At 46.9% G+C, this 14,793-nt stretch overlaps 1 protein-coding gene across 3 annotated transcripts in view; it reads left to right on the top strand.

The window, feature by feature from the left end:
• The window catches only part of CHMP7 (charged multivesicular body protein 7), a 78,946-nt gene extending 65,395 nt beyond the window's left edge, over positions 1–13,551 (top strand). For all 3 annotated transcript variants that reach the window (XM_078666253.1, XM_078666255.1, XM_078666254.1), the window contains exon 11: positions 12,793–13,551. In XM_078666253.1, the coding sequence (XP_078522379.1) occupies positions 12,793–12,854 (62 nt within the window). In that variant the 3' untranslated portion in view covers positions 12,855–13,551. The remainder of the gene's footprint in view (positions 1–12,792) is intronic.
• The last annotated feature ends 1,242 nt before the right edge of the window (positions 13,552–14,793 follow it).

Here is a 14,793-nt window from a genome sequence, read left to right as displayed (position 1 = left end):
TCAAGATGGTTCACGAAAGGATGGGCCGCGGCAGCGCCAGCAGGCCTTCAAGATGGTTCACGAAAGGATGGGCCGCGGCAGCGCCAGCAGGCCTTCAAGATGGTTCACGAAAGGATGGGCCGCGGCAGCGCCAGCAGGCCTTCAAGATGGTTCACGAAAGGATGAGCCGCGGCAGCGCCAGCAGGCCTTCAAGATGAGTTTGTCTCGGTGTCTCTCGACTCCAGGATCCAACTGCCTTCCTGCTCTGGAGCTGCCCCAGTTATAGGCCTGGCGCCCTTTGATGTCCGGACCCTTGCACTTGGAGGTCGGGGGTCCGGGATGAGGGAGTCCAGACACACAGCAGGGGGGTGGAGCCAGCGCCCAGGGAGGCTGGGGCGATCGACACCTGGCGGAGGGGAGCCGTTGACACTCCTTCTCCCATTGACCTGCCAAGTGGTCTCTTTACCCCCTGGGTGGATGGTGGTGCCTCGATGTCGGGGCCTGGCTGGGCCCGAGGTCGACCCGAGGCCACGAGGCCTGGTCGAGTAGTGTCCAAAATGGCGGCTGGGCCGGGGACAGGGGTTCTGGAAAGGACCCGGGCCAGCCGATACGGTGGTGTTCAGGAGCCAGGGTTCCGTCGGGGAAGGGCCGGAGGTTGCCCCGGCGGGCTGCGGGGGTGGTTCTTGTCCGGGGAGCAGGAGGAGCAGGGGTCCGCGACCCGCCATGCGGGGAGGGGACAGCCTGGCCACGAGGCCTGTCCAACAGTGTACCATAAAGTAAATACAGCTAGGAAATATTACAAGCTTAAACAAGGATACTGGTCTTGCAGTAATTGGTGTTATAATCCTAAAAAATACAACTTTTACTATGCACATCATTAAAAGCCTGCTGATGGTAGAGAGAATGTTTGAAAAATGACAGTGTCTTCTTAGACAGCACAGCTGCAGTATGGAGCCAAGAAGGGAAAGGGATGGTGGAAGGGGCACAGAAGAATTATATTATGACATTACCAACTAGAGCCCAACTATGATCCCTCTCACCAGTATTACATTGAACTTTGCTGTTTACTTGAAGGAAAGGTTCTTTAAGTAAGAGCTGGTGGTACAATTGCATTAGATTGGGACTTGCATTGCTCGTGCTCTATTTTACCCTCTGATATGAGTAGAACGATTGGGTTCTCTTGCACTCAAAGTAAAGAAGCATTAAAAGTCTCTCAAGTTCTTCTTGGAGTGGACTCTGTATCGCTGGGTCCAGGGCAATAACGCAGGCCCCTGCAGCAAAGCCGGAGAACCAACATTTCATGGCCCCCAAACCTTCTGGGGTCCACCATTCAGCCCAATGCCAATGAATATCTGTGCGATATGGAAGACTCAGGGGTCCCTCCTCCCATTTTGCAGGGGGGCATACATTTTTGTTATGCCACTGGTTACGGGGTCCTGATTATCTTGTGTCATTGTCTCCTACATGGAATGATGAAACTGTAAACCAGAGCTATCACTGGCACTCGTGGGCTGGTAGAAGTGCTCTTTACTCACAGTTGCAGAGCTTCCTGGGTCTGGACCTATTTTTTCCTTCACCTGGCTTGGATGAAGCTTTTGTTAACAGTGAAGTTCCCAAGAACTCACAAACACGAGTTGCTGTGTAGCTTTCAGAGTAGAACATGCTTTGCCAATTTAAAACAGAGATTGGTGGAATTTAAAATACTACGTTGGTTTGGTCATTAAGCTCCCTGAAATGAGTGTGTTCTTTTGAAGACAGTGAGGAGGTCTAATATATTCTATCAATTTATAATTCCTGGTGAACTGTACTGTGGGCTCCTCCTCTATAATACATCATTATTTGCTTAAGAAGTGAGTGTTTCTCCTCTAAATATTATTAACTCTGCCCTTTTGTGTTAAATATCAAGAAATCTATCTTGCGAACGTGCTCTTCGCTCCTGCATGTGGTGAGGACTGTTCAGTGTTTAACTTCAACTGAGGGAGGACTAGAATTACAAGTTGTATCTCCTTTAAGAGCTTTCAAGTTGATGTGTTCACTCCATGTTCTGCTGTACAGCACACCCCTGGCATCTATTGTTGAATTTAGTCATTCTTTGAAAAAGTGCTTTCAGTTTCAAAGTGAATGGTGGTTTCTCACATGAAATCCATGATGCACCAGGAAACAGATTCCCTACCCGATTTTTTTTTCTTGCCTTTGGGTTTTACATGTTTAGAGGGCTTAGTTAAAAGTTGCACCTTTAAACATATTTGGCAGCACACAGGAACCCGAAGATGGATGCTTAGGCATCAAGCAGAGCCACCAACAGCAATTAAGAAGCAATTATTTCGAAGTGCCTAGAGCCACCGTGTATGAGAATGACTAGTTTTGAGGAAGGTCATGGAAAACACTATAATTACGTTTTGTCCAGCTTGCAATAACAAGTTTCCGTGTTCTGGCATACCATGTCTACTGAGAGACCACGACAAAATACATTTTTTGACACTCAAAGCTTTTCATTGCAGTAACTATTGTTAAGAACCACGGTGCTAGAAGATGGACCGTGAAAGCCATAAAGCAATGCCAAAACTACAGATTCACCAACAGACATGGCTGCAGTAAAATATCAAAGTGTTCAAGTCTAACAACCGTTTTGGGGGGCCAATCCCGTAGCTCGCTGGCCCAACAGGAACGGAGCTCTGTAACTATCTCTCCACAGACTAACTTTGGAGACAATGGTTCCCCAGGGCCTCCAGTGAAGACTGCACTAGAACTAATATAAGATCTTGGATTTCAGACCTTGACACAGAGTATCCATTTTCAACACCTCCAACCTTGAAAGGTGACCTCAAGTTTTACCTAGACGATCCCGACATCACCAACACCTCCAACCTCCTTAACAGCATGAAAAACCTCGAAAAATCCAAACTGGTCAGTGACACCACTCATTTGACAGGACATACGCTTGACCCGATCTTCACTTCGAGCAACAGTGTCAGGTACAGCCACAGACTGAACTCAGCTGGACCGACCACTCAGTCGTCCACTTCAACATCTCCAGCCCCCGCACCTCACCAAATCCTAGTGCTGCCCACCACAGCTGGAACAAAATGACTGCGACCCAATGGACAAAAGTCCTCCAGAGTTCCAATCAAGCAGCTGTCACTAACCTGGGCCAGATTATAAACAACTGGGTCACTACCTGAGCACACCATCGCCCCATCAAGAACAACAGACATAGAAGATCTTCCAAACAGGCCAGCAGGTACTTCCAAAAACTCAGATTAGCAAAGCACAACAGCAAACAATGGGAAAGGAGACGGTGCACCAGCAAAGACACCACCGATAGGCCTGCCTTCAAGAACTACCTCTACCACCGGTGGGTGAGGAAAACAAAGCAGAATGCTTTAGCTGCATGCATCAAAGACAGGTCCAACTACAGCAAAGAACTCGTCAGAATTATCAAGGAGTTCTCCACAGCAACAGAAAACATCACACCATCACCAAAGCTCTCTGACAACCTTGCCAACCCCTTCCACAACAAGATCTCCATCATCTACAGAAACTTCAACACATAAACCCTCACCCGTAGACTTCCCCTACCTCCACCCCATTACAACCAACACAGACCATCGACTGACCACTTGGAACCAACTCAGCACCCAGAACACCACCACAACCATGAACTCCATCCACTCGGGAGCGCCCACAGACCCATGCCCTCACCACATCTTCAACCTTGGGGGCCAAAGAATCAGCCGGAAACTCACCACCCAGGGTCAACACCTCAATAACTACAGCCACCTTCCCGGATGACTGGAAAAATTCTGAAATGGTGCCGCTACTGAAGAAGCCATTCACCTACCCCAGTGAACTCCAGAACTACCGGCCCATCTCAATGCTCCCGGCCACGGTCCTGGAAAAAACAATCAACGGGCAATTCACAAAACACCTCGAGTAAAACCACTTACCCAATGCCTCCCAGTCGGGTTTCCAAAGCAACCACAGTACAGAGACCACTCTAATAGCAGCCAAAGACAACAACTGAGCCCCCTCTACCGGGAAAAAACGGCAGCCATGATCCTCCTCCGACCTCTCGGCAGCATTTTCCACCATATCCCACTTCACTCTGATTGAAAAACTACACCATATCGGCATTTAAGGGGATGCTCTCAGATGGATTGTCTCCTTCCTCATGGGAAGAAAACGGAGGGTCTGCCTACCATCCTACACCTCTGAACCTAAGGACATCATCTGCGGCATCCTTCAGATTTCATCCCTCAGCCCCAGTCTCTTCAACACCTACATAACCCCCCTTCCCAACATTGTCAGTGCACACGGACTCAACATCATATCCTACGCAGATTACACCTAACTCATCCTCTCCCTCTCCGAGAACCCAACCACAGATGCATGGCAAGCGTCGTTGACTGGATGAAGAACAACACTGACAAAACAAAGGTGCAGACTGTTGGTAAAGACACCAAACCCTGGCGGCCATTGAACCTTGGACTTTCTCCCACCCCTCTCGGCCACGCCAGAAACCTCAGCATCATCCTTGAGAGCAGGCTTGCCATGGAAGCACTGGTCAACGCTGTATCCACCTTCTTCCACACACTGTGCATGCTACAGAAAATCTTCAAATGGCTCCCTCTGCAGACAAGGCGAACCATGACACAGGTCCTCATCACCAGCTGACTGGACTACAGCAATGCGCTCTACACAGGAATCTCCGTACACCTCCTACAGAGACTTCAGACCATACAAAATGCTGCGGCCAGAATCCTCAACCTCCCACAATGAACCCACATAACACCGCACCTCAGCCAACTCCATTGGTTCCTTATATAGAAGAGATGCGATGCTCAAATGTTCAGCTGATAATTTCATAGACCCTGTTAAGAGTGGTTGTGCCACAGTTTACGAAGAGGTTCAAGTCATTGCCCCGAAATTCTCCGCTTATTTGCTGACAAGTACCTACAAACTCAGTCATCATCCACACAGCCAGGAGGAGGGAACAGGTGATATTGCACAGAAAATAGATACTGCAGGTAAGCAAATGGCAGTTGACGTCACAATACAGTGGCACATTGGCAAATCAGTGACACTATCAATGCATGATGGTCCCAGTAGAAGGATATCAAAGATCTCTTGCAATATCTACCTCACTCATCACAATGAGCACAGGGAATTGTGCGAGAAGGCAACATGATTTCTAATGCCAACAGCAGATTTGAATTAGTTGCAACAGACACACCCACAAGGGAGGTGAATACCAGTCTTCTCTTCCAGTGCCATGTTTGGCTGAAAATTGAAGGCTTTCCCTCTTAGGTTCAGTTGCACCTCATCGCTGTACAGTCTGATGGCGACCATCTGTTTTGGCCCAAGTAGACAAGATGCTAGAAAAAAATGTAAGAAGATATGGTTGTTTTACACATGAGCCTTTTGCTGGCCACAAATGCTGTTTCCCACAAAAGGCAGCACTGGCAGTTCAAAACACCCATATAAAGAACAGTCCTTTTAGCCTCCAGGTCAGTGACAGTACAAGCAAGGTGTATGCCCTCACGGATACTACTGCAGTGATGATAAAGATACTCAAGTATCGGAAGCCACCAAACGCCACCTTGGCTTCACATCTCCTGGGCCGTCACTGGACGTCCCCGCAGAGAACAAATAGTGTTGATTTAGACCAGTTTAATGGTATACCCCAAGTAACTACCGAAGGTTGTGAATATATCCAGTATATGTTCCAGGGAGGCACAAGGGGCTGCTATGTACAACAGAATATCATCAGCGTACAGAGATATTCTATTCTCCCATTCCTCTGTCCAGCGTAGGCCACAAATCAAAGGGTCATTGCGGACCCAGATCACCAGTGGCTCCAAAACAAGAGAGGTGAATGAGGGCAGCCCTGCCAGGTCCCACGGGGCAAGGGGAATTCTGTAGAGGTTTTTGCATTAATGACCACTCAGGCCAAAGGATCAGTGTTTAGAAATCATACCAAGAACAACATTTTTAGCCCATAGCTTATCTGTTCTAATACTGCAAAAAGGTATGACCATTCCACCGTGTCGAATGCCATATGGGCATCGAGGGACCAAATAGTTGCATCCTCTTGTGTAGATTGGACTCGCCCTAGCACAGCACGAAGGCGTTGCAGATTTAAAACCGTATTTCTGCCATGCATGAAACCGATTTGTTCCGGGTGAACCATTTGGTAATTATTTGTATTAATCTATGGGCTAAAAGTTTCACCAGAATTTTGACTTCTGCATTGAGGAGGGAGATGGGTCTGTAGGAGGAACAGTCCTCGGCTGGCCTACCCCCCTTATAAATTACTATTATGAATGCAAACCTTTGGCCCCTGGGGAGCCTCCCCTCTTCCCGACTCTCCAAGTACATTTTAAGTAAGTGCAGTGTAATGAAAGTCGCATTGGTCTTGTACAACTCTATCAGGAGCCCATTAGGTCCCATTGCCTTCCCGAACGCAATATTACATATCGCGTGGGCGATTTCGTCCTCTGGGGGGGGGTGCTCTCCATAAAGGCTGTATACTCCGTGGTGAGGGAAGGAAGTCACAAATCATGGAGAAAGTCGTGGGAGTCGCACATATCTGTAGTCTTGACTGGGGAGTGTAATTGCTCATAATGATCTGCGAAGGTGTTTGTGATATCTTGGGGATCTGTGAGAGACACCCTGGCCCTCTGAGAGATCCCAGTGACCCAGCTACTTGCCTTTTCCTTTTTGCAAGCCATGCTATCAACTCTCTGGCAGTGTCACCCAGTTCATATATACGATGTTGAGTCGCGCAATAGCTAGCCGTGGCAGCCTCAGTAGTCAGGTCTCTGTATTCCTGCCGCTTAAGGTCCAGCTCATGCGTTACGTCCGCTGTGGAGTCCGCACATAATTGAGCCTCTAGAGCAAGTATATCGTTCTCGAGGTTCTCGACCACTGCCCTCATTTATTTTTTGTGCCCTATCGTCAGTGAGAGTACTTCACCCTTGACAACCGTCTTAAACGCTTCCCAGAGGGTCTGAGAGAAGTCCACTAAGTTTCCATTTCTTTGAAATAATTTTCTGTGGCCTTGTTGAGGCCTGTCCTAACTCTAGGGATCTTAAGATATCTTGGGTTTAACATGATACCTCTGTTGGTTCCCTGTTTGCCAACACGATATATTGCCCAGACAGGGGAGTGGTTGGATATCCCTCTGGCCAAGTTTTGCACCTTCCGAAATCGTGATACTATGTGGGCCAAAGTAAGCAGGAGGTCGATACATGTGAAACTCCCATGCACCCCTGAGTGAAATGTAAAATGTTGAGCGGTGGGGTTATGAGTGCGCTATGTATCTATCATCCCCATTGCTGCGCAAAAGTCTGTCAGTTGTGTGTGGGAAGGGATCACATGGCGTGGAGGTAAACGGTCAGATAGATCACACATGGTCATATATAAGTCCCCCCTGACCAGGAGTTTGCCCTGGTCAATAGTTCAACAAGAAGTCTACCAAAGTCTGGGATAGTGCCATTGTGAAAGCCCACTTTACCCGCCTGGGCAAATACGAGGGCTGAAACATGTCGACCTTTTTATGGACATACTAAGTGCGGGAGATTCCTAACAAGTCTCCATACACACGGAATAATTTTTTAATAACTCTAATCCAGATTTATTAAAATCATCATTCTGGCTTAAAGAGTTTTTTAACCAATTTTTTCCCCTTTTCGATTCACCACACTAGAACCCCTATATCACTGATCACTACTATATTAACCGAGGGTATGCCTCCAGGTGGAGGAAGCATAAGAACTAACCCAATGATGATGCTGTCACGTCATTAAGAGTTAGGCGGAGAATCAAGATATACTGCCACCCCTACCTTTGTACGTGAATGAGGGTTTTTTTATTGGTAAACTTCACAAAATTCAAAAAACCCTGGTTACTCAGGACAGGTGATCTATTCCCGACTTGATTTTTTGCTATATGAACAAGGAAGCTGAATGGATCGCATTTCCTTCTTTCTCCCCCGGGCACATTGGGCACCCAGCCTCTATATCTCTCCAGTCATGAGCTCCCTGCTGAAGGTGTGGGGCTGGTGCACTCGCAAAGGAAGATTGATCACCTTTCCTTCCCTTCTAACCCCGGTCGTTGACAATCCTGCTTTCACGCCCAGCACTGGTTCGTCCTTCCGGGTGTGGCGAGAAACAATTTGCAGAGCTGCAGGGCACTTCTTTGACCTGGAGGGCCCCATTCCCTTTAGCACTCTAAAGAAGGACTACTCCATCCCCGAGGATGAACGGCTCCGTTACCTCCTGATTAGACACTAGCTACTGCACCCACCGGTTCAAGTGGGAGCAGAGCGACCACTGATGCCATACAAGAAGTGTCTCCTAGACAAACGCTGCTTCTCGGAACTATACGCCCGCACTGACTGAGGACAAATGCCCAGTCCAGAGTCGCTGGGAAGCAGAATTAGGATGCCAACTCTCATAGAAGGAGTGGAACAACATATTCCACAGATCGAGGCATACCACCTATAACTCATCGAGCACTGAAACAGCTATTAAAATAACCTCATATTGGTACCTAACCCCAGTGAGGCTTCACCGGGGGAAACCAGCCCGTAGTAACAACTGCTGGCGTCAGTGTGGGGCGAAGATCATGCTCACCCGCATACTCTGGGACTGCCCTAAGATAATATTGCTCTGGAACTCTGTCCTCGACGATATTGATACCCACTTCTCCAGTTAGCTTCTTAGATTTCCATTGTACCCTCTGCTTAGTCTCCCTAACTCTCTCACTTATCCCCATACATCACATAGGGGACGCCAGATAGTTATAGTGTTGGAGAGTGCTCATCAGACCATTATATCACTTTGGGGGTCCACCACCACACCAACACACCTGGGGTGGCTACAATGCCTCTGGGGCATGCTGGGGATAGAGAAACTCACCTTTACGCTCACATCTTGGGATGACACATTCAGAAATACCTGGCAACCTTTTATAGCCCTGTTATCCCAGGAATTTAGAGAGCTGTCCTGCCCTGTCTACTTGGGATTACTAAGACACTGATCCAGACTCAGACGAAGCAGTGAATGACATGTAAGGAGCGACTCATAATCAGAATCCTCGACACCGCACATCACACAACTATTGGTAATGGGGAAGGGTGGGAGGGAGTTCTTGGGAACGTGGGGTTCTTTTTCTCTTCTTTTCTCTTGATTTAAAAGTTGCACTCTGCACTGGCAACGCCGAGGGGCTACCTCTAGCATATTTTCAAAGTTGTTTGTTGTTAATAAGGTTTTTTTGCCACTACCTTTTTAACAGAAGTGCGCATTGGCGTTCAGCTCCCACAGAAAGAAGGAAGGCATATCATTCAGTGACATGCTGTCAGTCTTTTCATTAGATTTGTACATCAAATAAAAAGGTATGATGGAGGCATAATGCTTTTGAACAGAGGATCATTCCTCACTTTTCTCACCCCTGTTTTCACTTCTTATTTTTCTTTCTCCTACTCTTAGCCTGCCCCCTTTAGTCCATCTCCTAAGCATCCTTGTTTCGTTCCTCCCAGTTCCTGTACTTTTGTGCCCCAATTCTTGCCCTTTCTTCACACCCTCAATGCCTTCTCATATTCCCTCGACTTATGTGCAGCAAGCTGTCTCCCCCCCCAACCTTTCTCCTCCCTATTAAATGTGTATTGTCCTCCTCAAAGAACCCCTGTCTTGCCCTCTGCATGCAAGGCTCTCCCATCAGGCCCTCCTCTGAGTTACTTCTGTTCAGTTCCTCCCCCACAGAGTTCCCAATGCAGTTTGGAATCTTCAGAATGATGGCCTGACCTTCTTAAAGCACCTAGAATGTAAAACCGATGAAGGGGGTGGACATTTAGGGGGATGCGCTAGTTTAAATATGGATGTTGGAAAATGACTCTTTCTGCAGGGTCACCCCAGATTTTTTTTTTCTTTGTGGTGGCTATAGAACGTTGTACACGTTACCCCTGTTAACCAGTTGTAAAGTATGGTTGATTCTCCTTTCAACCTGGTAAACATTGGCATACCCCTAATTGGCATATTTAACTTACCTATAAGTCTCTCTAGTACATAGTACCAAGGGTTACGCAGGGCCTGGAAGTTAAATGTCACAAGTGGACTGCAGCCGTCATTGTGCCATCCAGTACAGTAACAATGTAAACATGACTGCTCGCCTTCCACTAGTAGCCTGGCTTTGCAGTTTTTATCTGCAAATTCGACCAACCAAAATAACCCCTGTTGATAGGCTTAAACCTTCCCTTTAAATATTTATAAGTCACCCCTAAGTAGACCTTATTCGCCATTAGGCAGGGTGCAAGGCATTTAACTGTAGGATAAGTAAATGTTTAATGATAAACATGTTCTTAAATTTAAAGTGCCCTAAAAGCTGTTTCACTGGAACAGGGTTGGTTGTTCCGTAGGAAAGAATTTAGACACAATATTCAGTTAAGTAGATGTTTTCTCCATCCAGAAAACGTCTATAAATTAGGATTTTGGACTTTTTGAAATAATTATTTTCAATTTCAATTCACTGGTGAAGTCTGGTTAGTAATAAATATTTTGAAAAGATGACTTTTAAAAAGTTACCTTGGCCCTGACTGAAGTTCTTGGAAGATAAATCTAAATTTAGCTCTCCCGCTTAAGCCATTGGGTGATTACCATTTAAATAGGCATGAATGAGGTGTGAACTTGCTTTCAGGAGCTAACAGGCTGACCTGAATGGGCAAAGATGAAACACCCGAACCAGACAGAATATATAAGGTGGGGCTGGGAGGATCCTTTCTACATTAAAGTGTCAAATCCTGCTTGCGTTTAACATCCTGCTTAATAAATCTGCTGGGGTTTGTCATACGACACTTGGAACGCCCCTCATAGAGGCCTCCCCTGTCACAGGCAAATGTTAGCTGACACGTGGGCAGGTTTTTTTTTTTTTGTCCCACTGACTAGACCTGCCCCAATCACAGTGAGTCTCTTTTTGACATTGCAGTGTCGCAGGCTATTTGACAGGTCGGCTGGGTTTACATGTGACATTTGAGGCTCACTTCAAAGGACTGCAGTGGAATGCCCAAACAGTTTGTGTGTATCTCTCTGGTTGCTGATGCTCAGCTTTGTTAGTCTTCTGTCTTTGAGTTTTCTGGGGTGCAGGGACCTTCTCAAACTGGATTTTAGAATTAGATGTGGGAGGGCACTAGGATTACTTACCATAGTACACACCACCCTCACACATACACACACCCAGTCCTCAGAGCTTACGTTTAGTGTGGCTGAAGACTTCAGCCATCTTAAAAATCCCAGAGTGGGTAGGGTTAGCCTAGGGAACCTTTACCTCATTGATGTGGGTGTGCCCTTGGGTAATTCCCACCAACTAGCTCGCACCAGGCATTATTTGGGCAGCTCCAGGCACCCACTTCAGAACACCCCTGGACCTGGGAAAATCAGAAGAGGACTGAACCTTTTGTCTGAGAAATGAGATTGGCCTAAAAAACTGCACTATACTTCCTCATGTACCCAGGACAAAGGAGAGGCTTCTAAGGGTCACAAGGCTGACCAATGTTTAAAACCACAGGGACACAACAAGCTTACAAGAGTCTGTTTCCTGCAACTGTCCGGCTAACCAGTGGTAACTAGACCTGGAATTGGCCTTCCTTAATGCCTCTACCTACCACCCTTTGAGCCTCTAAGTACCTCCCCACAGGTTCTGGGGGTGGGGGGTTGCTTTAGATTAGTAGTCTTGTGAGGAAAGGGCCCTAAAGTCACATGATAAAATCTTTTTCCAGGAAAGACCTTTTATTTAATGTATCCGGCCAGCGCTCCATCACAGTCAGCATCAAATTCAGTGGCACTTTGTGCTTCTTAGCGCTATTTCTGTTTAACGCTTTAAACATTGCTTGTATTGGATGTTTGTCATTTTGCTGTCATTTTTTAATTACATTTTACTATATTTTTCTTTTGGGGATTTTTGCATTTTGATTTTATTACTGTTTTAGTACTGCATAAATACATTACATGTTGCCTCTGAGTTAAGTCTGTCCACTCTGTGCCACAGCTGTCAGGCGCTCAGATGAATTCATTGACTTGAAGGGTTCACCCCGAAAAGGATTGTGATTATAATTTGAGGTGGGTAGTCATTCACCCCAAATAATAATCCCATTTCTTACAGTTATCATTTGGCCTCTAATAACCCAGTTTCTTACATCCCCGCCTTAATGGCACTTGTCCCTTTGGAGAATTTTACAGTTGAAATCTTGGCCTCTGTTGACTTTTACTGAAAGTCTCAGTAGGGTATGATCAACTCCTCGTCCTTTTCTCCCTCTTTTCCCTTCCACAAATGCCCATCCTCCCCAACACTCGCACACCAACCACCTACAGTTCCTTGTTATCCTCTGCCCACTTTACTAAAACTTTCTAGACGTTCCTTACTAGTTCTAGTTGCTGTGCTGTATGGGAATAGTATGTGCCTATTGAAATATATTTAATGTTGTCGCAAACATTATCCAACCTCTGTATATTCTCACTGAATGTGTGACGTCTCGCCTATTTCCAGGCCCCACAAGTGAAAGATTTTGATTCTGTGTGTTTGTTGAAAAGGGATGTTTAAAGGGTCATGTCACTTCCAAACGATGGCACTTTTGAGCTTGTTCCTACAAATGAGATTTAAAAGCAATCAGGCCTCAAAATAAGCTACAATGTACCACAGTTTCTCCTCCACAGGTTCTTCCTATCCCTCTTCCCTTTTACAGCAGTGTCTCACTTCTCCATTGGTTGCCCCCCAGCACAGGTCAGCATTTCTCAATGTTCTCTATTGATTTCCTTTCAGATTCGGTGTCAAGAACAAGGACTCCCCTCTCGGGGCCAAAAGTGATGGAGCCTGCGCAGTGATCCATGTGCCCAGATCCAGATGGCCATGCACCCTCAACCAGTAACTGCAGTGACCCTGTGTCTGGAGTCACCAAATGTCCTGGCCCAGTGCGTGGAATGCCCGCTGAATCAGTGTCTAGGGATACCGCATGACCTGGTTGAAAAGCTGCAGCGATGCTTCACGATGTTTCAGTGGCTCGAGGTATTCTGCCCTGATTTGCGGATGGAGTTGGCATGTACCCTTGTCCAGTTCTTGAATTGCCTTATGGCCTGGCCAGTACCTAAAATGGCCATGAGCCATCATCCAGTGGCTGCACCGAACCTGTGCATCTGGACTAGTGTTGGAGTATTGACATGCCTGGATTACATCTCCCAAGGACAGAGGTTCCATGTCCATGTAGGATTAGGCTGCAGGGTCCCAAAGACCCCTAATTTGATGCCTGCAGCTGAACTGTACCACAGAACCCCAAAAAACATCCAGTCTAGTCTTACTGGAGGGACGTTCTCACGGCGTCCTTCACACACATGCCCCAACTGTGGGGGCAAGTTGCAGTGGCCTATTACAGTTTGGGGGTGCAGCAGAGACCGGTCCAGTGCAATATGCTCTGCATTGTGTTTTCAGAAGTTGAAGGGCAGGTCTGTTTGTACGACCAAACATAATTGTTTCACTACATACTCAGCAGTCTGTGATCTGTATTAAACTTAAAACTGTTTTGAATCAATGTCTGTTTAAACACAAACTAAGACACAGGGGAAGGCGACGAGTTGATAAAAAAATTACAAGGAGTGTCTTTAGGAGTCAGAGAGTTCCCTTGAATTGCTGACTTGAAAATCAGTGCCTTATTCATGAGTTATTTTCCTTTGTATTGTCTCATTTATGGTTGCTGCCAAGGTGATCCTGTTGTCACCAGGTACTTCTCTCTGCTCTCTGATTTGTGTATGATGTGGCAGGGCCCAAAGCCAGTTTCACATATGGCAGGTGGTGTATCTGGGTGACGGCTGTCTGTGCCTTTGCCTGCTGGCCAGGATCATGGTGATGTCACGGAGGGCCATGCCTGCTGCACATGGTAGCTGTGGGATTACTGGGTGTTTGTGCCTGCCCTGTGGATGAACATGATCTCTCAGTCTATAAATGCCTGGACATTGGTGGTGAGGTCTCTGGGTATGGTTATCTGTTTCTGATGCATATGGTACATGTGATGCCACTGGCTACTATAGTTGTTGTTGGGGCCCAAACTTGCCATACAAGGAAGTTGTAAAGTCGTTGGGTGCCTTTGCCTACTCTTGAGGATCCTTTTGATCTTTCTGGATGCACATGCTTGCTGCAGAGGTTGTTAGCGTTCTATCTGGAAGTGCCTCTGATGCACATGCTTAGGAAGACATTGGGTACTGGAGTCTCATGTGCATCCTCCTGCTTCGAGTTAGTGGGTGCCGCCTCCTTGTGGTGCATGCAAGGTGACCAGGGTGCTAGAGATGTCATTGGGTGCTCATGATAAGAACGGATGCGCTTGATGTCAGCGAGGCGTGTACCCGAAGCGTAGCATTTTTGTGATGTCAGTCTGTGCCCATTCCTTTTGCCTCAGATGCTTGATATGTTACTGGGTGCTTGACGCATGTGTTGTTGTGCAGCGTGCATTGGCGATGTCCAAAGTGGTTGGTGCTTGTTGCAGTGTATACTGGACATCCGCCAGGGCGCCTGCTGCTTAGGGAGCCAGTGAAGTTGAGGTACAGAGGAGGTAGATCCATGCATATCTGCTCGGTCCACCTCTGCTAACAGTTTGGTTGCTGGGAGCTACAGTGGGCCTGGGTGACCTTATTCATCTTGTCAGGCTCCACTCACAATACAAAAGAGCTCTTTTCCCAGGACACTGCAATAAAAGAAGCAAAAGCATAAACATTCAAAACAGTTATTCCATCTTTTCCTTTGTTTTTCGAAACTAGACCGCATTATTTGATTATA

The sequence above is a fragment of the Lissotriton helveticus genome, chromosome 11 (genome assembly GCF_964261635.1).
Source record: "Lissotriton helveticus chromosome 11, aLisHel1.1, whole genome shotgun sequence".
In the NCBI taxonomy this organism is placed as follows: domain Eukaryota; kingdom Metazoa; phylum Chordata; class Amphibia; order Caudata; family Salamandridae; genus Lissotriton; species Lissotriton helveticus.
This window is presented reverse-complemented; position numbering and strand designations above follow the sequence as displayed.